The sequence below is a fragment of the Conger conger genome, chromosome 14 (genome assembly GCF_963514075.1).
Source record: "Conger conger chromosome 14, fConCon1.1, whole genome shotgun sequence".
Lineage (NCBI taxonomy): Eukaryota > Metazoa > Chordata > Actinopteri > Anguilliformes > Congridae > Conger > Conger conger.
Window position 1 is genome coordinate 10,502,374 of NC_083773.1, and position 13,189 is coordinate 10,515,562.

At 44.2% G+C, this 13,189-nt stretch overlaps 2 protein-coding genes across 3 annotated transcripts in view; one reads left to right on the forward strand and one right to left on the reverse strand.

The window, feature by feature from the left end:
- The first annotated feature begins 215 nt into the window (after positions 1-215).
- rpn2 (ribophorin II) lies at positions 216-10,509 on the forward strand. Of its 2 annotated transcripts, XM_061220650.1 has the most exons (18): positions 216-366; positions 1,098-1,285; positions 1,521-1,616; positions 1,982-2,157; positions 2,952-3,027; positions 3,272-3,406; positions 3,621-3,797; positions 3,883-4,001; positions 4,101-4,206; positions 4,704-4,795; positions 4,908-5,022; positions 5,286-5,480; positions 5,940-6,026; positions 6,141-6,236; positions 6,891-6,966; positions 8,023-8,152; positions 9,143-9,217; positions 9,779-10,509. In XM_061220650.1, the coding sequence occupies exons 1-17, from the start codon at positions 354-356 to the stop codon at positions 9,192-9,194; spliced, it is 1,929 nt and encodes a 642-aa protein (XP_061076634.1). In that variant the 5' UTR covers positions 216-353; the 3' UTR covers positions 9,195-9,217; positions 9,779-10,509. The 2 variants fall into 2 exon arrangements, with proteins under 2 accessions (XP_061076634.1, XP_061076635.1); XM_061220651.1 differs by lacking the exon at positions 9,143-9,217 and having other exon boundaries at positions 217-366.
- A 305-nt stretch (positions 10,510-10,814) lies between these two features.
- The window catches only part of ghrh (growth hormone releasing hormone), a 5,215-nt gene continuing 2,840 nt past the window's right edge, over positions 10,815-13,189 (reverse strand). The window contains exons 2-5 of the mRNA XM_061221055.1: positions 12,417-12,542; positions 11,747-11,851; positions 11,556-11,669; positions 10,815-10,921 (exon numbers count right to left, since the gene is read on the reverse strand). Coding sequence (XP_061077039.1) covers positions 10,861-10,921; positions 11,556-11,669; positions 11,747-11,851; positions 12,417-12,542 — 406 coding nt within the window. The 3' untranslated portion in view covers positions 10,815-10,860. The remainder of the gene's footprint in view (positions 10,922-11,555; positions 11,670-11,746; positions 11,852-12,416; positions 12,543-13,189) is intronic.

Genomic DNA, 13,189 nt, shown 5'->3' on the forward strand with positions numbered 1-13,189 from the left:
TTCGAAATTGAAGGTCTAATCGTTTATCCATTTATCAATTTTGGCTTTGTTCAGCTGAATAAAGTATTTTAAATAAGCCATTCATAGTCATAGATGGCAAGTACCATCTCTTTCATCGGGGTACCTTATTTTAGCTGCTTACATTATTAGCTGTTAGAATGTGACACGTCTTCAGTCCTAAATGCCCCATGAAGGTTTTAATAGGAACTTAAAATGCAGTATTCGTTTTCATTGATCGTTTAGTGCCGTTTGATATTTTAAATGGTACTCTGTCCACCCGGCATTTATGAGATGGACTAGTCTGCAGGTCCCGGAAGCACTCAGTGGATATTGGTGAGCCTTTACTCGGCGACATGGCACGACCACGTAAGTAACTTCATTATAACATTTACACAGAATTATTCATCGTATATGTAGCTGAAGAATAAATTGTAGTACTATATGAAGTCCCCTGTAATTAAGTTATTTGCGAGTTATAATACCGTTTTCAGGAAAACAGTTTACGACATGTGAAGGCAATGGAAATGCATGCATGCCTAACATTGTAGCTATATTTCATACCCGGTTCGCTATCTTGCGAGCTCGATATTTTTCAGTTGCTCCTAAGTTATTTTGAATTAAACTGATGTTCCAGCTTGGCATTTAGATGAGCCCAGTGGATCGGTACCCAATTGAACAGCATGCACGGTATTAGCGGGCCAGAATGTCCAAAGTCGCTAGCTAGCTAAGGTAGAATAAATCGCCCTTGTCATATTGATGACGTTTACTAGTCTAGCAAAGTAGTTGCATCTCGGATTCATGTTCAAGTGCAATGAATGAAATTTTATGCTTAATGGAGGATGACTACCTTCGCCGGGCAAAACTATTACGAATATCTGTTAATTTAGCATGAAGCTGGGCGAAACGTAATGATACGTATTTAAACGTGTTTTAATAGTATTGCTGGGTAACATTAGCTCGTTAGCTAAATGCTGGGCTAGGTAGGTGGACTTGCTGAGTGACTTGACTGACAGAAAAGGTTATCAGCTATACTTAGAATTAGTTCAAGATATAATGTTTAGATGTTGGTTGATTTCTAAAATAATATATATTGGCAGGTGTGTTTTGTTTGGTGCTCATCGCTCTGGCGCTGGGCGCCCAGGGCCTAACCCCGTCCCACCATTTGTCTGCTGCGGATGTTGCCAGACTGAAAGACTTTTTGAGCCAGCCATTCACGGACCTCGAATCAGCCTTTTACTCCATCGTTGGCTTGAGCAAGTTGGGTGCCACGGTGTCTGACGAATACGTAAGAATATTGTTATATATCTGTTGTCTGTGCACTTTGAGAACCTGTAAGCCGAAGACTTATGTAGGAATATCGTTCTTTGTTGATATCTGTGTAAAACTTGACGTTGAACGTGAGCTTCTGGTTTTAATGTTCCGGGTATTACGCTTAGTCAAAGGTCTGTACTCATTAGCAATGTATGCTAATGAAAGTATAACATTGTTGTGACAATACTGGTCATATCTTCTCTCCGCAGGCAGCATGCCAGTTTCTGAAGTCCCAGCTAGATCCCACCAGTATCGACTCCCTCTTCTTTGCTTCCCAGGCCAGCCAGGCAATTTCAGAATGTGAGGTAAGACTTGACTGACAGAAAATCCTTCGAGGTCCAGAGGTCCTTCGGGGTGATTAAGTGCATTTCCTTAATTGCGATGGTCCGTGAACCTACCCTGCTCCATAGTCATTTAATGGAACATGGGTTTGTCTATCTGGGTTTGTCTGTTCTATGGTGCAAACTTCTAATTGTGTGGTTCTTGCACACTTACACTGTTAGCTCACCTGCTGTGCATAATTTTCTGTTAAGATGTATGCTGATTTGATTCTTTCTTTATTTTTGTCCTCTTCAACATGAATGGTACAATAGAGTGCCTATGATGATGCAGTGCCTATGGTGATATTATGTTCTCCTCAGTCGCCACATTTGACCTATGCCTTGTGCAGATCCCTGTGTCCAATGAGACCCGAGACATTCTGCTGGCGGCAGTGAGTGAGGACTCCCTGGTCTCGCAGATACACCGCTCTGTGAGCACGCTCAGTTCACTTGGCCTTCCTCTGGCCTCACAGGAAGTGGTCAGTGCCCTTGTTGCCCGCATCGGCAAGGAGGACAATGTCTTGGCGTAAGTAGCCCTTTTTTCAGGGAGGTGCGTTAACCCGACGACATTACCGCCCCAAATCATCTGGAAACCATGGGTCAGAATTAGTAAGGGGACAAAAAAAAAAAGTGCACCAAAGGTAAACCAAATCAGTTTAGCTTTGCCAGAAAGGGTGATGAGTAGAAAAGCTGGTCTTGCTTGAACTAGTCACTCGTTCTCAAGGATCAGCAAGCTGAAGATAAGGTATGATAGTCTGAACCTATGATTTTTTATTTATTTATTTACTTTTACTGGTCCCAGCCCAGCCCAGCCCAGCCCCCCCTCGTGGAAATCCACACCATGATTGAGTGCAATCATCGGTTATACATGCATGCATACATACATTTCAGGAATTCCACAATATGTCCCCAGCAAAGGTGGACAACAATACTATTCCTTAATTGCTCGTATTCAATAATGACTGGTTAATAAATCACACCAAACATTAGACCTCTGCTGACCACTGCTTTCTATTAGCTGCTTCCACGTACAATCTCACTGTTCAATTGAACTGTACAATTTAATTTGCTCAATAACTTCTTAATGGCCACCAGGGGGCACAGTGGCTTTTGGGTTGTGTCTTAATCTACGCGAAGATGTCCGCCTGCTTTGTATTCCTGTGCTTATGTAGAAATATATATATGTATATGTATTTTTATATTTGCTTGGTTTGTGAAAATGGTGGCAGTATACATATTCGTTTGAATGCATTGCTCCTGATCCCCTGTGCCACTCTGCTGTCGCTGTAGCTAATGGTGAACCCTTCTCTTCCTGGGCAGCATCATCCTGGCCCTGCAGACTGCCTCCCGCCTCTCCCAGCAGGTGGAGCTGGGGGGAATCCTGGAGGAAATCGAGGTGCGTGTGGCAGCCTGGCAGGGCTCCTGTCCTCTCTGTACTCCCATTACCATCGCTTCCCTCTGACTAATATCAATGGGGAAAATTAGACCATGGTCACACAAGATCTTAAGTAACCTTATGAATCCTAATGTTTCAGTAATAATTGGGAATATGTTTGTGAGGGGCAGCGTGGAGATTGGAACGCGGTGTCCACTGGTTTGTTATGCTGCGAGTGCGTGAGTTTCGTCTCCCGTCTTCTCAGGACTTGGCTGTGCGGCTGGACGAGATTGGTGGAGTCTACCTGCAGTTCGAGGAGGGGCTGGAGGTCACCGCGCTCTTCGTGTCTGCAGCCTACGCCCTGTCGGACCATGTGGACGTGAAGCCTCCTCTCAAAGAGGTACGGTGCCTTCTCATTCTGCTCGCTCGGCTCAAAACCACCTTAAGTGGACATTTTACGGGGAATGAACATTCAGGTTAATGTATTTGTTTCTCTTTGCCCAGTCTTGTCTATTCAGTAGTTAAAAGGCTTCTAAAACCGGTTTATGATGTGCAATCTCGTTGGTTATGTGATTGACATATTTTGTATTCAAGTCTACTGTTCTCTTTTCCAGGACCAGGTAATCCAGCTGGTGAACTCCATCTTCAGCAAGAAGTCGTGGGACTCTCTGTCCGAGGCCTTCAGCGTAGCCAGTGCGGCCTCCGCCCTCTCCAGCAACCGCTTCCACATCCCCGTCGTCGTCAGCGCTCTGGGCCCAGCCCCGGTGTCCCACAACCAGCCGCTGCTGCAGGTACGGCCCCTGGTCTGGCTCTACTCCCGGTGAGGCCTGCACACCTGTGGGGTTCTGGGGTTGACTCTGCCCCTCTGTCCCACAGCTCCAGGTAACGGACGTCCTGTCCCAGCCTCTCAGCTCCGCCAGCGTCCGGGTGAGGAGTGCCGTGTCTACGGCCTCGGAGAGCGTCATCCTGAGAGAGAAGCCCTTCTCCCTCAGAGAGTACGTTTGAACACACACACATGTGCTGCGAGTTTCTCTGTGAACATCTTTTGTACTGGTAAAGCCCTGTACCAAACTTGGTGGTTTTTTATTTTACAGTGGACTTTTTGAGCTCAACTTCATGGAGAGCCAGCCTGCTAGTGGCTACTATGAATTCTCAGTGGTTGTCGACAGTGACAGCCGCTTGGTGGCCAACAATGTTGAGGTGAGTGTGAGTGTGTATTGTCTCTTGTCATAGTTTTATTTAGGATCTACCTGAAGAATTCGGAAGTAGTGGCATCCCCTGAATATCAATGGGTGCCATGTCTCCAAATCAATTTCTAATTATCGCCAACCATGAATGCAGGCTCATGCATATTAATCTTGTGGGCCTGGTGTTAATTGTTGTTGCATTCTGGGGGTTAAAGTGCCAAATTATTTATCGGCTCCCCCTTCAGTAGGATTCAGACCTTGGACCTTATTGGGAAAAATGTTTTAACATTAAACTGAAGATGCTGAAGATTTTCTTTTCAAATGCATTTCAGGCATTTTTTGAAATGTTAGCAAGATATTAAGTGTAATTTTGTCTCCTGCCTTTTCTTCTGTTTGGCATTGGCAGTTGTGTGGCAGTCGTGTAGCCGTAGTGATGCAGGGTCCAAAATGAAGTGTATTTATATAATTTCTACGTTGGTCTAATTGTGGTTTTCCTCCTCTTCGGTATAGCTGAAAGTGAAGGTTTCCACTGAGGTTGCGATTACGAACATGGATCTGTCTGTGGTGGACAAAGACCAGAGCATTGGGACCAAAACAACCAGGTCAGGACACCAGACACAAAAGTCCTTCCCTAACCCTATACGCCAACCTCCAGCCCCGGTTACCAACTCTGGGAGCTGTTGATAAACACGTCTGTGGTCTGTGTTTTCACAGGGTAGACTATCCCTCCAAGGCCAAGAGCCCTTTCACTGCCGACAGCCACCAGAACTTTGCCATGTCCTTCCAGCTGGTGGACGTCAATTCTGGAGTGGAGCTCATCCCTCACCAAGTATGTACATCGCTACTGACACAGGCCTCGCACATGTACCTGCCCTCGTACCTTTACCTGCACCCGTACATAACTTGTATTGCTTCCGCTGTGAAATGGTCTGCACATGTCGCTGAATAGCCGTGTGGAAACACACACACACACACACACACACACACACACACACACACACACACATACATTTGTATTCTCTCGTTCTGATCAGTGTTTTGTAGGGCTGTACTTTTTACAGCTCCTCATTAGCCGTTTCCCCTCGTCTCCAGACCTTTGTGAGGCTGCACAATCAGAAGACGGGCCAGGAGGTGGTGTTTGTGGCCGAGCCTGACAGCAAGAAGGTTTACAAGTTTGAGCTGGACACGGCGGAGAGGAAGACGGAGTTTGACTCCATGTCTGGCACCTACACGCTCTACCTGATCGTAGGGGACGCCACCCTGGAGAACCCCATCCTCTGGAACGTGGTGCGTCCTGCGTTTCCCCCTCCGAGCCTGTAGAACTTAAGAACTGCTCACTTTGCCCATTTTCCACCGCAGTCTTAAGACCCATCTCTTCATGCTGTACCTTAACTCCTTTACAGGAGTCCCCTTATCTATTGTCACCTGTATCCTTACCCCCCTTGTATTTTGTACCTTAATCTAGGACCTTTGAATTTCTATTCGCCACGATACTGTTGTTCCTGAAGTTGTAGATGTCTTGGTAGGCAAAGTCTATTACTACCATATCTACCTTGTGTAATGGACCTTATGTTCATGGCCTTACCAACCAATCCTATATGAATTGTACCTTATCTGACGTGTCCGGTTGTTTGTTCTATGACCTTTATGTACTGTTTAAGTCGCTTTGGCGTGTACCTGCGGCTCGATAAGCATTGTTTGTGTATCAGTGAGAGGTGTTTTAACAGTCTCCACCTCCCTCCTAAGGCGGACGTTGTGCTAAAGTTCCTCGAGGAAGAAGCACCTGCCGTGATCCAGCCCAAAACGCTTTACGTTCCCAAGCCAGAGATCCAGGTAGGCTAGCCGTGGCCATTTTGGCTCTACAAGGACCATGTTGTAGCATGAGATTATGCGCGTGCAGGCCAGGGCCTGATCTTGCTGGGCTGATATGCATTCCGCCGTTCGCAGCACTTGTTCCGGGAGCCTGAGAAGAAGCCTCCCACCGTGGTGTCCAACACCTTCACCGCCCTGGTCCTCTCCCCCCTGCTGCTCCTGCTCATCCTGGTGAGGCCTGCTCAGTACTGCAGCTACAGGCAACGCTGCCGTAACGCTTTCAGTCCCAAGAGTATCTCCCGTAAAATCCCATACAGCACTCTCCACCTTACACGTTTTCAACCAATCAAACTGACCGCTGTACTATGGTTTTGAGCCCCTATTAAAACCCAAATAAATGTTCAACTTTCAATTTTTGACAAAACCCCTTGGGATTTGAGCCACTTCATGTTGAGCTGAAGCTGACTGAAAGGGTTAAATGAAGAGTGCACTATTATTGGTGCATATTGCCTTTTTTGTCTGGAGAAAGCATTTGTGAATTATTTTGTTTTTAACTGGTTTATTATGACCGTTTTATAAAAGTGGAGTTCACTGGGTTGTGACTTATGCAGCACTTTTGTACATTGATTGTGTGTGGGAAATTCTTGGTTTTTATATATGCATGCATGCATGCATACGCTGTCTATTTAGACATCATGTATCCACATTTTGGCAACAGAGTTGCAATCCAATTTATAAGTGAATCGTATACCAGAGGCTTTCAGTCAAAGTGACTTGCAATTAGTTTTCATGCCTGTTAAAAGGTTCAAATGGAGCAGTTTTAAAGTTGAGCTGAATTGATTGTGCATATGAAATGACTCATGCTAAGTGGTTTCTCTGTGTCAGTGGATCAAGCTGGGCGCAAACATCTCCAATTTCAGCTTGTCTCCGAGCTCCATCCTCTTCCACCTCGGCCATGCAGGTGAGTCTCACCCCCTTCCCATTTACTCAACATAATGAATAAGCTATTCAGTTTTTCAGTTTATATAATAGCTAACCCCTCATGCAGCCCTTCATTTTGTCCCGAAGACTTGTCCTATTGGAAAATGTCCATTCTTACTAAAGAATTAGTTCAATCGAGTAAATCTCCAAAACCAAAAGTATCAGTTCAGGTCCGTCATTTTGGATTACAAGAATAAGTCCTATGGAGTAACTAGCATAAAGCCATGTTAAGGAGATGACATTGCTGATATTTGATTCATTATAGTGTGGAAGTATGCAAGTATAAATATGAGAGTGGAATGTTTGAGAATGAGGTTTTCCTGTAAAACAATGTTTATATTCCAATAGTTATAATGGTAAATATGGCGGTAGAATATATAAGTAATGTTGGCATTTTATTACACATATGGTAAAAGCAGCGCGTAACCTACTAGAATAGCGGTATTCACATCAGATTCATGTCGTCCAGCAATTGGGTCCATTGCATGGAAATACAATTCCTCATCCCCAGAAAGTGCATTTTCTTTCACCTCCTGAACAGTCATCTTTGTCAGTAGAATGGATTATGGCTTGAAGTGCCACTCCTAATGGTGTTCTTTGGAGGCATGTTTCTGAAGTATTACACTCGAGTGCAGTGCGTTCTCAGTGCTCTGTTTTCAGCAAGCACTATCGTTGGTGCCGAAACTGAAGAAATGTAGCCGAATGTACACATGGTTTTCTGTTACAATTCTGGTTTTACTGTCGGTCAATTTGACATTTGAGAGAACAAAAATAGAAAATTGATTCTATGTTCAGAAACAAGTTATTTGAAGGAATATAAAGGGAGTGCTTTCTGAGTCCAATTGGTGTCATCCCGGGTTCAGTGAGTTGACCTCTTCCTTGTGCCTCTCAGTTTCCACTGCCTGTGAAGAGCCACTAATTTCGGCGGGTTGCACAGTTGGGATTAAAAATCGCTTCCTTTCTTCGATGGAGTTCTGTGACCCTTGCAACCTGAAATTTGTGGATGGTTTAGTTTGGACCTTTTGTATTGTTTCAGCCATGCTGGGCCTGATGTACGTGTACTGGACTCACCTCAACATGTTCCAGACCCTCAAGTACCTGGCCATCCTCGGCAGCCTCACCTTCCTGGCAGGGAACCGCATGCTGGCCCAGAAAGCAGTAAAGAGGTATGTTCCCGTGGCAACACGGCGGCCCTGCAACAAGCCTGCAACCCCTGCTGATGGTTCCACATCACCTCTAGGAGGAGCGTGGAGAAATTGTTCCGCTCTCATGGAGAGGTTGGGTTGGTTTAAGGGAGTAGGATGCGCTGTTCCCCAGTGGCGTGGGAGGGCCAGGCCCCTGTCCACTCCAGCTCTGGCTGGCTGGCCCTCTGGTGCGGAGGGAAGAGGTTCCACAGGGACCAGGGAGAGTGAGGAGAACCAGAGAGCCTCTCCAACCGAGAGTAATTGCCCCATCTCTGGCTGAAGCCTGCTTGTTGCTCATTACCTGCTTGAAGAAGGCCACTGGGAATATGTAATCCTGTGAGGTTGGATATCAATTTGCTTCTCTAGTGTCTTTTCCTCGCTAGTTTGAAATTGCCAATCTGTGCTCATTGCTAACAGCTGGGGAGAGTGTACTCTCCTCTAAAGCACACGATGTCAGCCATGTTTTATTATCACGCTGCCATTCACAAGTCAACCCAACAGACTTGAGTCAGACGACGCTTCATATGCTTACAAACACTCCTATCCCTGAGACAGGAACCAGTGCCGTATAACTGCAGCCACACTCTACTGGCACAGTAGAGTATTGGAAACTGGGTTATGGGGCCCATCAATGCACTAGAACTGTATTTTAATAGGATTAGCTGCCCAATGTAGTAATTTTTGCAGGATTACACTATGTTGTACATGCATGCACACACTAGATGACATTCCTAGCTATATGAAACCCTTTTTATTACCTGATGGAAAATATTCTTCTTCGGGGGAATGAGTACTGAAATGAAACCCGTTTTATTTTTCTGGACTTTTTACTGTGTACGCCTGTCAAAGTTCACTTGCCTTTTCCTCCCGTAAACTGCCTTCTCCTGTAGAGCTTCTCTCCTTAACCCTACGGTCTATACCTCTCTCCTGTCTGTCTTTCTTTCTCTCTCTCTCTTTCTCTTCCTCTTTCAGGATTGCTGCAGAGCAGAGTAGTAGGTTGGCAAAGTATAGGAGTCTGCGGTAGAGGCCTTTTCTAGTAAAGCTCAGGTCAGATTAAGGGCTGACTCTGCCTCCTGCACCCCCCCCCTGAGCCCATCCCCCTGCTTCCTGCATGGCACTGTGCCTGTACAGTACTGTACTGTAAAGCCCTCCGGCCAAACTCATCCCAAAGCAGCTTCATCTTCACACTTCCCCCTTCCTGTCCTGTGTGTGTGTGTGTGTCCCAGCTGTGTTGTGTTTGTCCACCCGGGGCATTAACCGCTCTCCATAAACGTAGTGGCCGTCAGTGAAACGGTCCTTGCACCTGTACTTCTCAAACGTCTTTGTGTGAGTGTGAGCGCGTGCGCGCTATCCTACGGAAGTCATGACCTGATCCATGTTTGTGCATATCCATATCCGTTTGTGTCCGGTTGCTGTGGGAGTCGGCGAATTGCCTGTTGATGATTTGATAAAATGCATGAACCAAAAGTGAATGTGAATATTTCACGGATTAAGCTGTAAAATGGGTGTGTATCTAAAACAGATAATAGACTGCTTTTCAGGTTAAATTAGTTTTCATACACTGGGTCTCATAATACTAACTCATTTTTCTTTTGCTGTCTTTTTCAGAATTGGAAGTAAATGATGACAAAAAACACCTGAAAGAAAAGTCCCCAGGATCCTGTCGTTGTTGATTTTCATCCTTTTTTTTTGAGGGACATTTGGGATGGGAGGTTGATCTCCTGCTGGACAATGTGGTGGGTTGGGAGCATGTCAGACTATTTACAGTGTGACGACAAAAAATTGAGTTTGTTATGATTATTCTTTTGGCAGAAAATGAGGAGTGCTAAGAAATAGTTTGGGATATGCTTTCTGTAATTTCCCCCTTTTATACTTGTCAGTAATGCCACTTAATTAAAGGCTAGAAATTGGCTTTTTGTTGATGTGAATGTTTGATTTATAAATTCTAGCTTGCGCTGTGGTCTTCTGCTTCCTGCAACATGCACAGTCTAATGGTTTTGGTTTCATTTGTACATTCCCACATTCCCATTGTCACTCATCAATCTGCATGCCCTGTGTCTGCATCAGACTGCCTGTCTGTGGGGTCTCCTGAAGTAAGGTGTAGGTTAGGTGTATTTTTGTTCTTTTTCTGGCATATATTTGACTGTGGGCTACTGTGTAAGACTGGTGTGTGTGTCAGTCTCCATGAATGTGTGGTCCGTACTGGGCCCTCTCAACCCACCCCCCCAACCCCCAAGTTTGTTGAGCATCCTGTCCCCCTATCAAGAGCCCAAAAACTCCGGGCCGTCGACATGATATGCTGCAAGTGAGATTTTTTTAAAATAAAGAAATGAGGAGGATTTATTGTGTTTGTGTGTTTTTTGGCCCCATGTTAACGGTCTCCACTCTACTGCAGCAATGTGTATTAACAAAGGTAACATACCGCGTATTTGCCTGTTGGTGTTGAATGTAGTATTTTTTATTCTCTAAATGTAATCGGCCAATCAAAACCATACTACATAACATGCGGCAGAATTGAACAGAATTAAGTACAGAATTGAAACTTAATTATTATTATTTTTTTTTTTTATATGCAATTCCAAAGTGCCATTTGTACTGAAAAAGAATAAACCATTTTGTAAAATGAATTTAACAGCCAAATGTTGCATTGATGAGCTGGTTGGTGGTAGAGGCAGGCGTAGGACTGTCAATCAATCGCTGTCCAGTTTCAGCCCGCCCACATCCTCAGATTGAGGAAGGCCATGATGACTCCTATACATACAGGCATTGCACCTAGATCATGAGAATTAATACAATATAATTACATTTATTTATTCTGTAATAAACATTTGACGCTCCAAAATCGACATGATGGTAGTTTACTCATGTAGGCAGGCTGGAGCCATTTCCAGAGCTTTTTTCAGTTTTCTGTCCCATTTTCCTGCATAGAAATCTTTCTTAAGGTTGTAATCGTGAGCTTCATTTTGGGCCCGGGCCGTACAGATTTCCACATGGTTATATGCAGGTTTAGGCACCTCTGTGTTACAGTGAAACTTGAATTGAATAGAAGCTGACCCAAGCTTTATATTTTACAAAGTTAAACATCTTTCTACAAGTTCTACTCGATTACCATTTGCATTTATTACAGATTACAATCTCAAACCTGCAGTGTATGCTTGGGCACCCATAGCTGAGCTGCAACATTTATGATTGCAAGCTTTGGGAAAAAAAACGATCCCAAAAGAATGAATAGAAACACTTCTTTCTAAATAATGATGCTGTAGGATTTCCAGAAATTATGATACTACCTCTAAAATTCCCTTCATTGAATTCCATCACTGGATGACAGAACGTCAGTGTTGAGAACCTCTGGGAAGGTTATGACACCGCAGTGGTGCACTGTTACCTGGGTCTGTGGACACCGTGCTGGAGACCTCTGTACGTCTGTTCTCTCTGGATGGTGGTGAGGTCCTCATAAATGTCTGAATCGCGTTTCCCATAGTTCACCACCTCCTCCATGCTAAACAAAGGGAGAACATTCTGGATTTAACTCAAAACCACAGGCCACACATGACCGGTAATTCACATCACACTCACCCCAGCCTTTTACCCATTATTGTCTGGAGCAACTTCCTTGCCGAGATTTGGCCCAGCACTTTCCTGTAGCTGTTGGTGAAGATGGCGTCTGCGTGCCTTCCTGAGCTGAGAGGGGAGATGGTGAACTGTCACGGTGAACTCGCATCCTGCACCGTATTGTTAGGTTAGGTCTGAAACTGCCCCAGGCTGATATCAGGTGTGCAATGCTAAGCTAACAGTCATGTCAGTACTAGCAGTACATCTTAGCTTTGGTCATCTTTAACTGTGTATTGGATCCCAGCGTGAAATACACTATGAAATACAAATCCCTTTAATTTACCCCTGAAACCATACCAACCCCTTAATTTAAATGAAATATCCCTTAAAAGGAAACCAATATCTTTTAATGGTCCATTAATTTGTGCACACAAAAAAGATCCATTAAAAACACCGAAATAGCCTTCATTATTAATGGGAAGATTAATGATATTTTAAGATAAATTAAGGGATCTAGTTTCCTAGTGTATTGCAGTTTTATTCTGATCACGGTCAAGTACACCATTCAATGTCAGTTCTAGTGCTGTGCCAACCTGTATAACAATCCTAATTAGCCTGGGACACACATAAAATGGCCGCTTCCATTATCACATTTAATGCATGCTGGTGAGGGAGATGCTCCAGGAGAACTGACCGATACTCTGCCCTTTGTGCCTCCTGGCTGTAGAGATTTCCAATGTCTGCTACAGGAAGCAGCTGGGTGTGGTCTTCCATGGAGGAACCGACCAGGATGGAGGAGGTAGAGGCCCTCTGTCCAAACCTTAAAAACATTAGATAACACACATTTCTCCATGCATGTAATGATATGGTATCCTAAACAGAAATGTGGAAATTCCCTGTTACCAGATTTTTGGCTTCCAATTACATTATTGCCATTTGACAGACGCTATTATCCCTTGCGGGTCCCAGTCATGTACCTTAAGGCCACCCTTAAAACATTGTTGCAGTGTGATAACAGTCTTTTCACGGTCCAAAATCTACATGAAGGTCATTTACAGGCAGGGGCCATGGCATTCCACTGTTCAGAGGTTGTTTCAGTTTTATGTCTTATTTTCCTGGATAGAAAATATTTCTAAAGGTTGTAACTGTGAGCTTCATTTCGAGCCCTGATTGTACAGTGACCATTAGATTACCCCAGCAGAAGACTTAATAAGTCTAAGAAATAGGTCTAATAAATACCTAATAAAGTGTTCACTGAGTGTAGATACAAAATTGGATATCTAGTAAATTTTTCACATTTTCTATAAAATAGAGATATTGTCATGCGTCATTTAATAAATTACCATATCCTTGAATTTAATTACACAGCCAGCACATCACCAGGATCAGTAGGTCACAAGAAGTATCACACCACTGCATCTGATCAAATAACCTTTTTATATTATTGTTGATGGCTAATTTCACAGG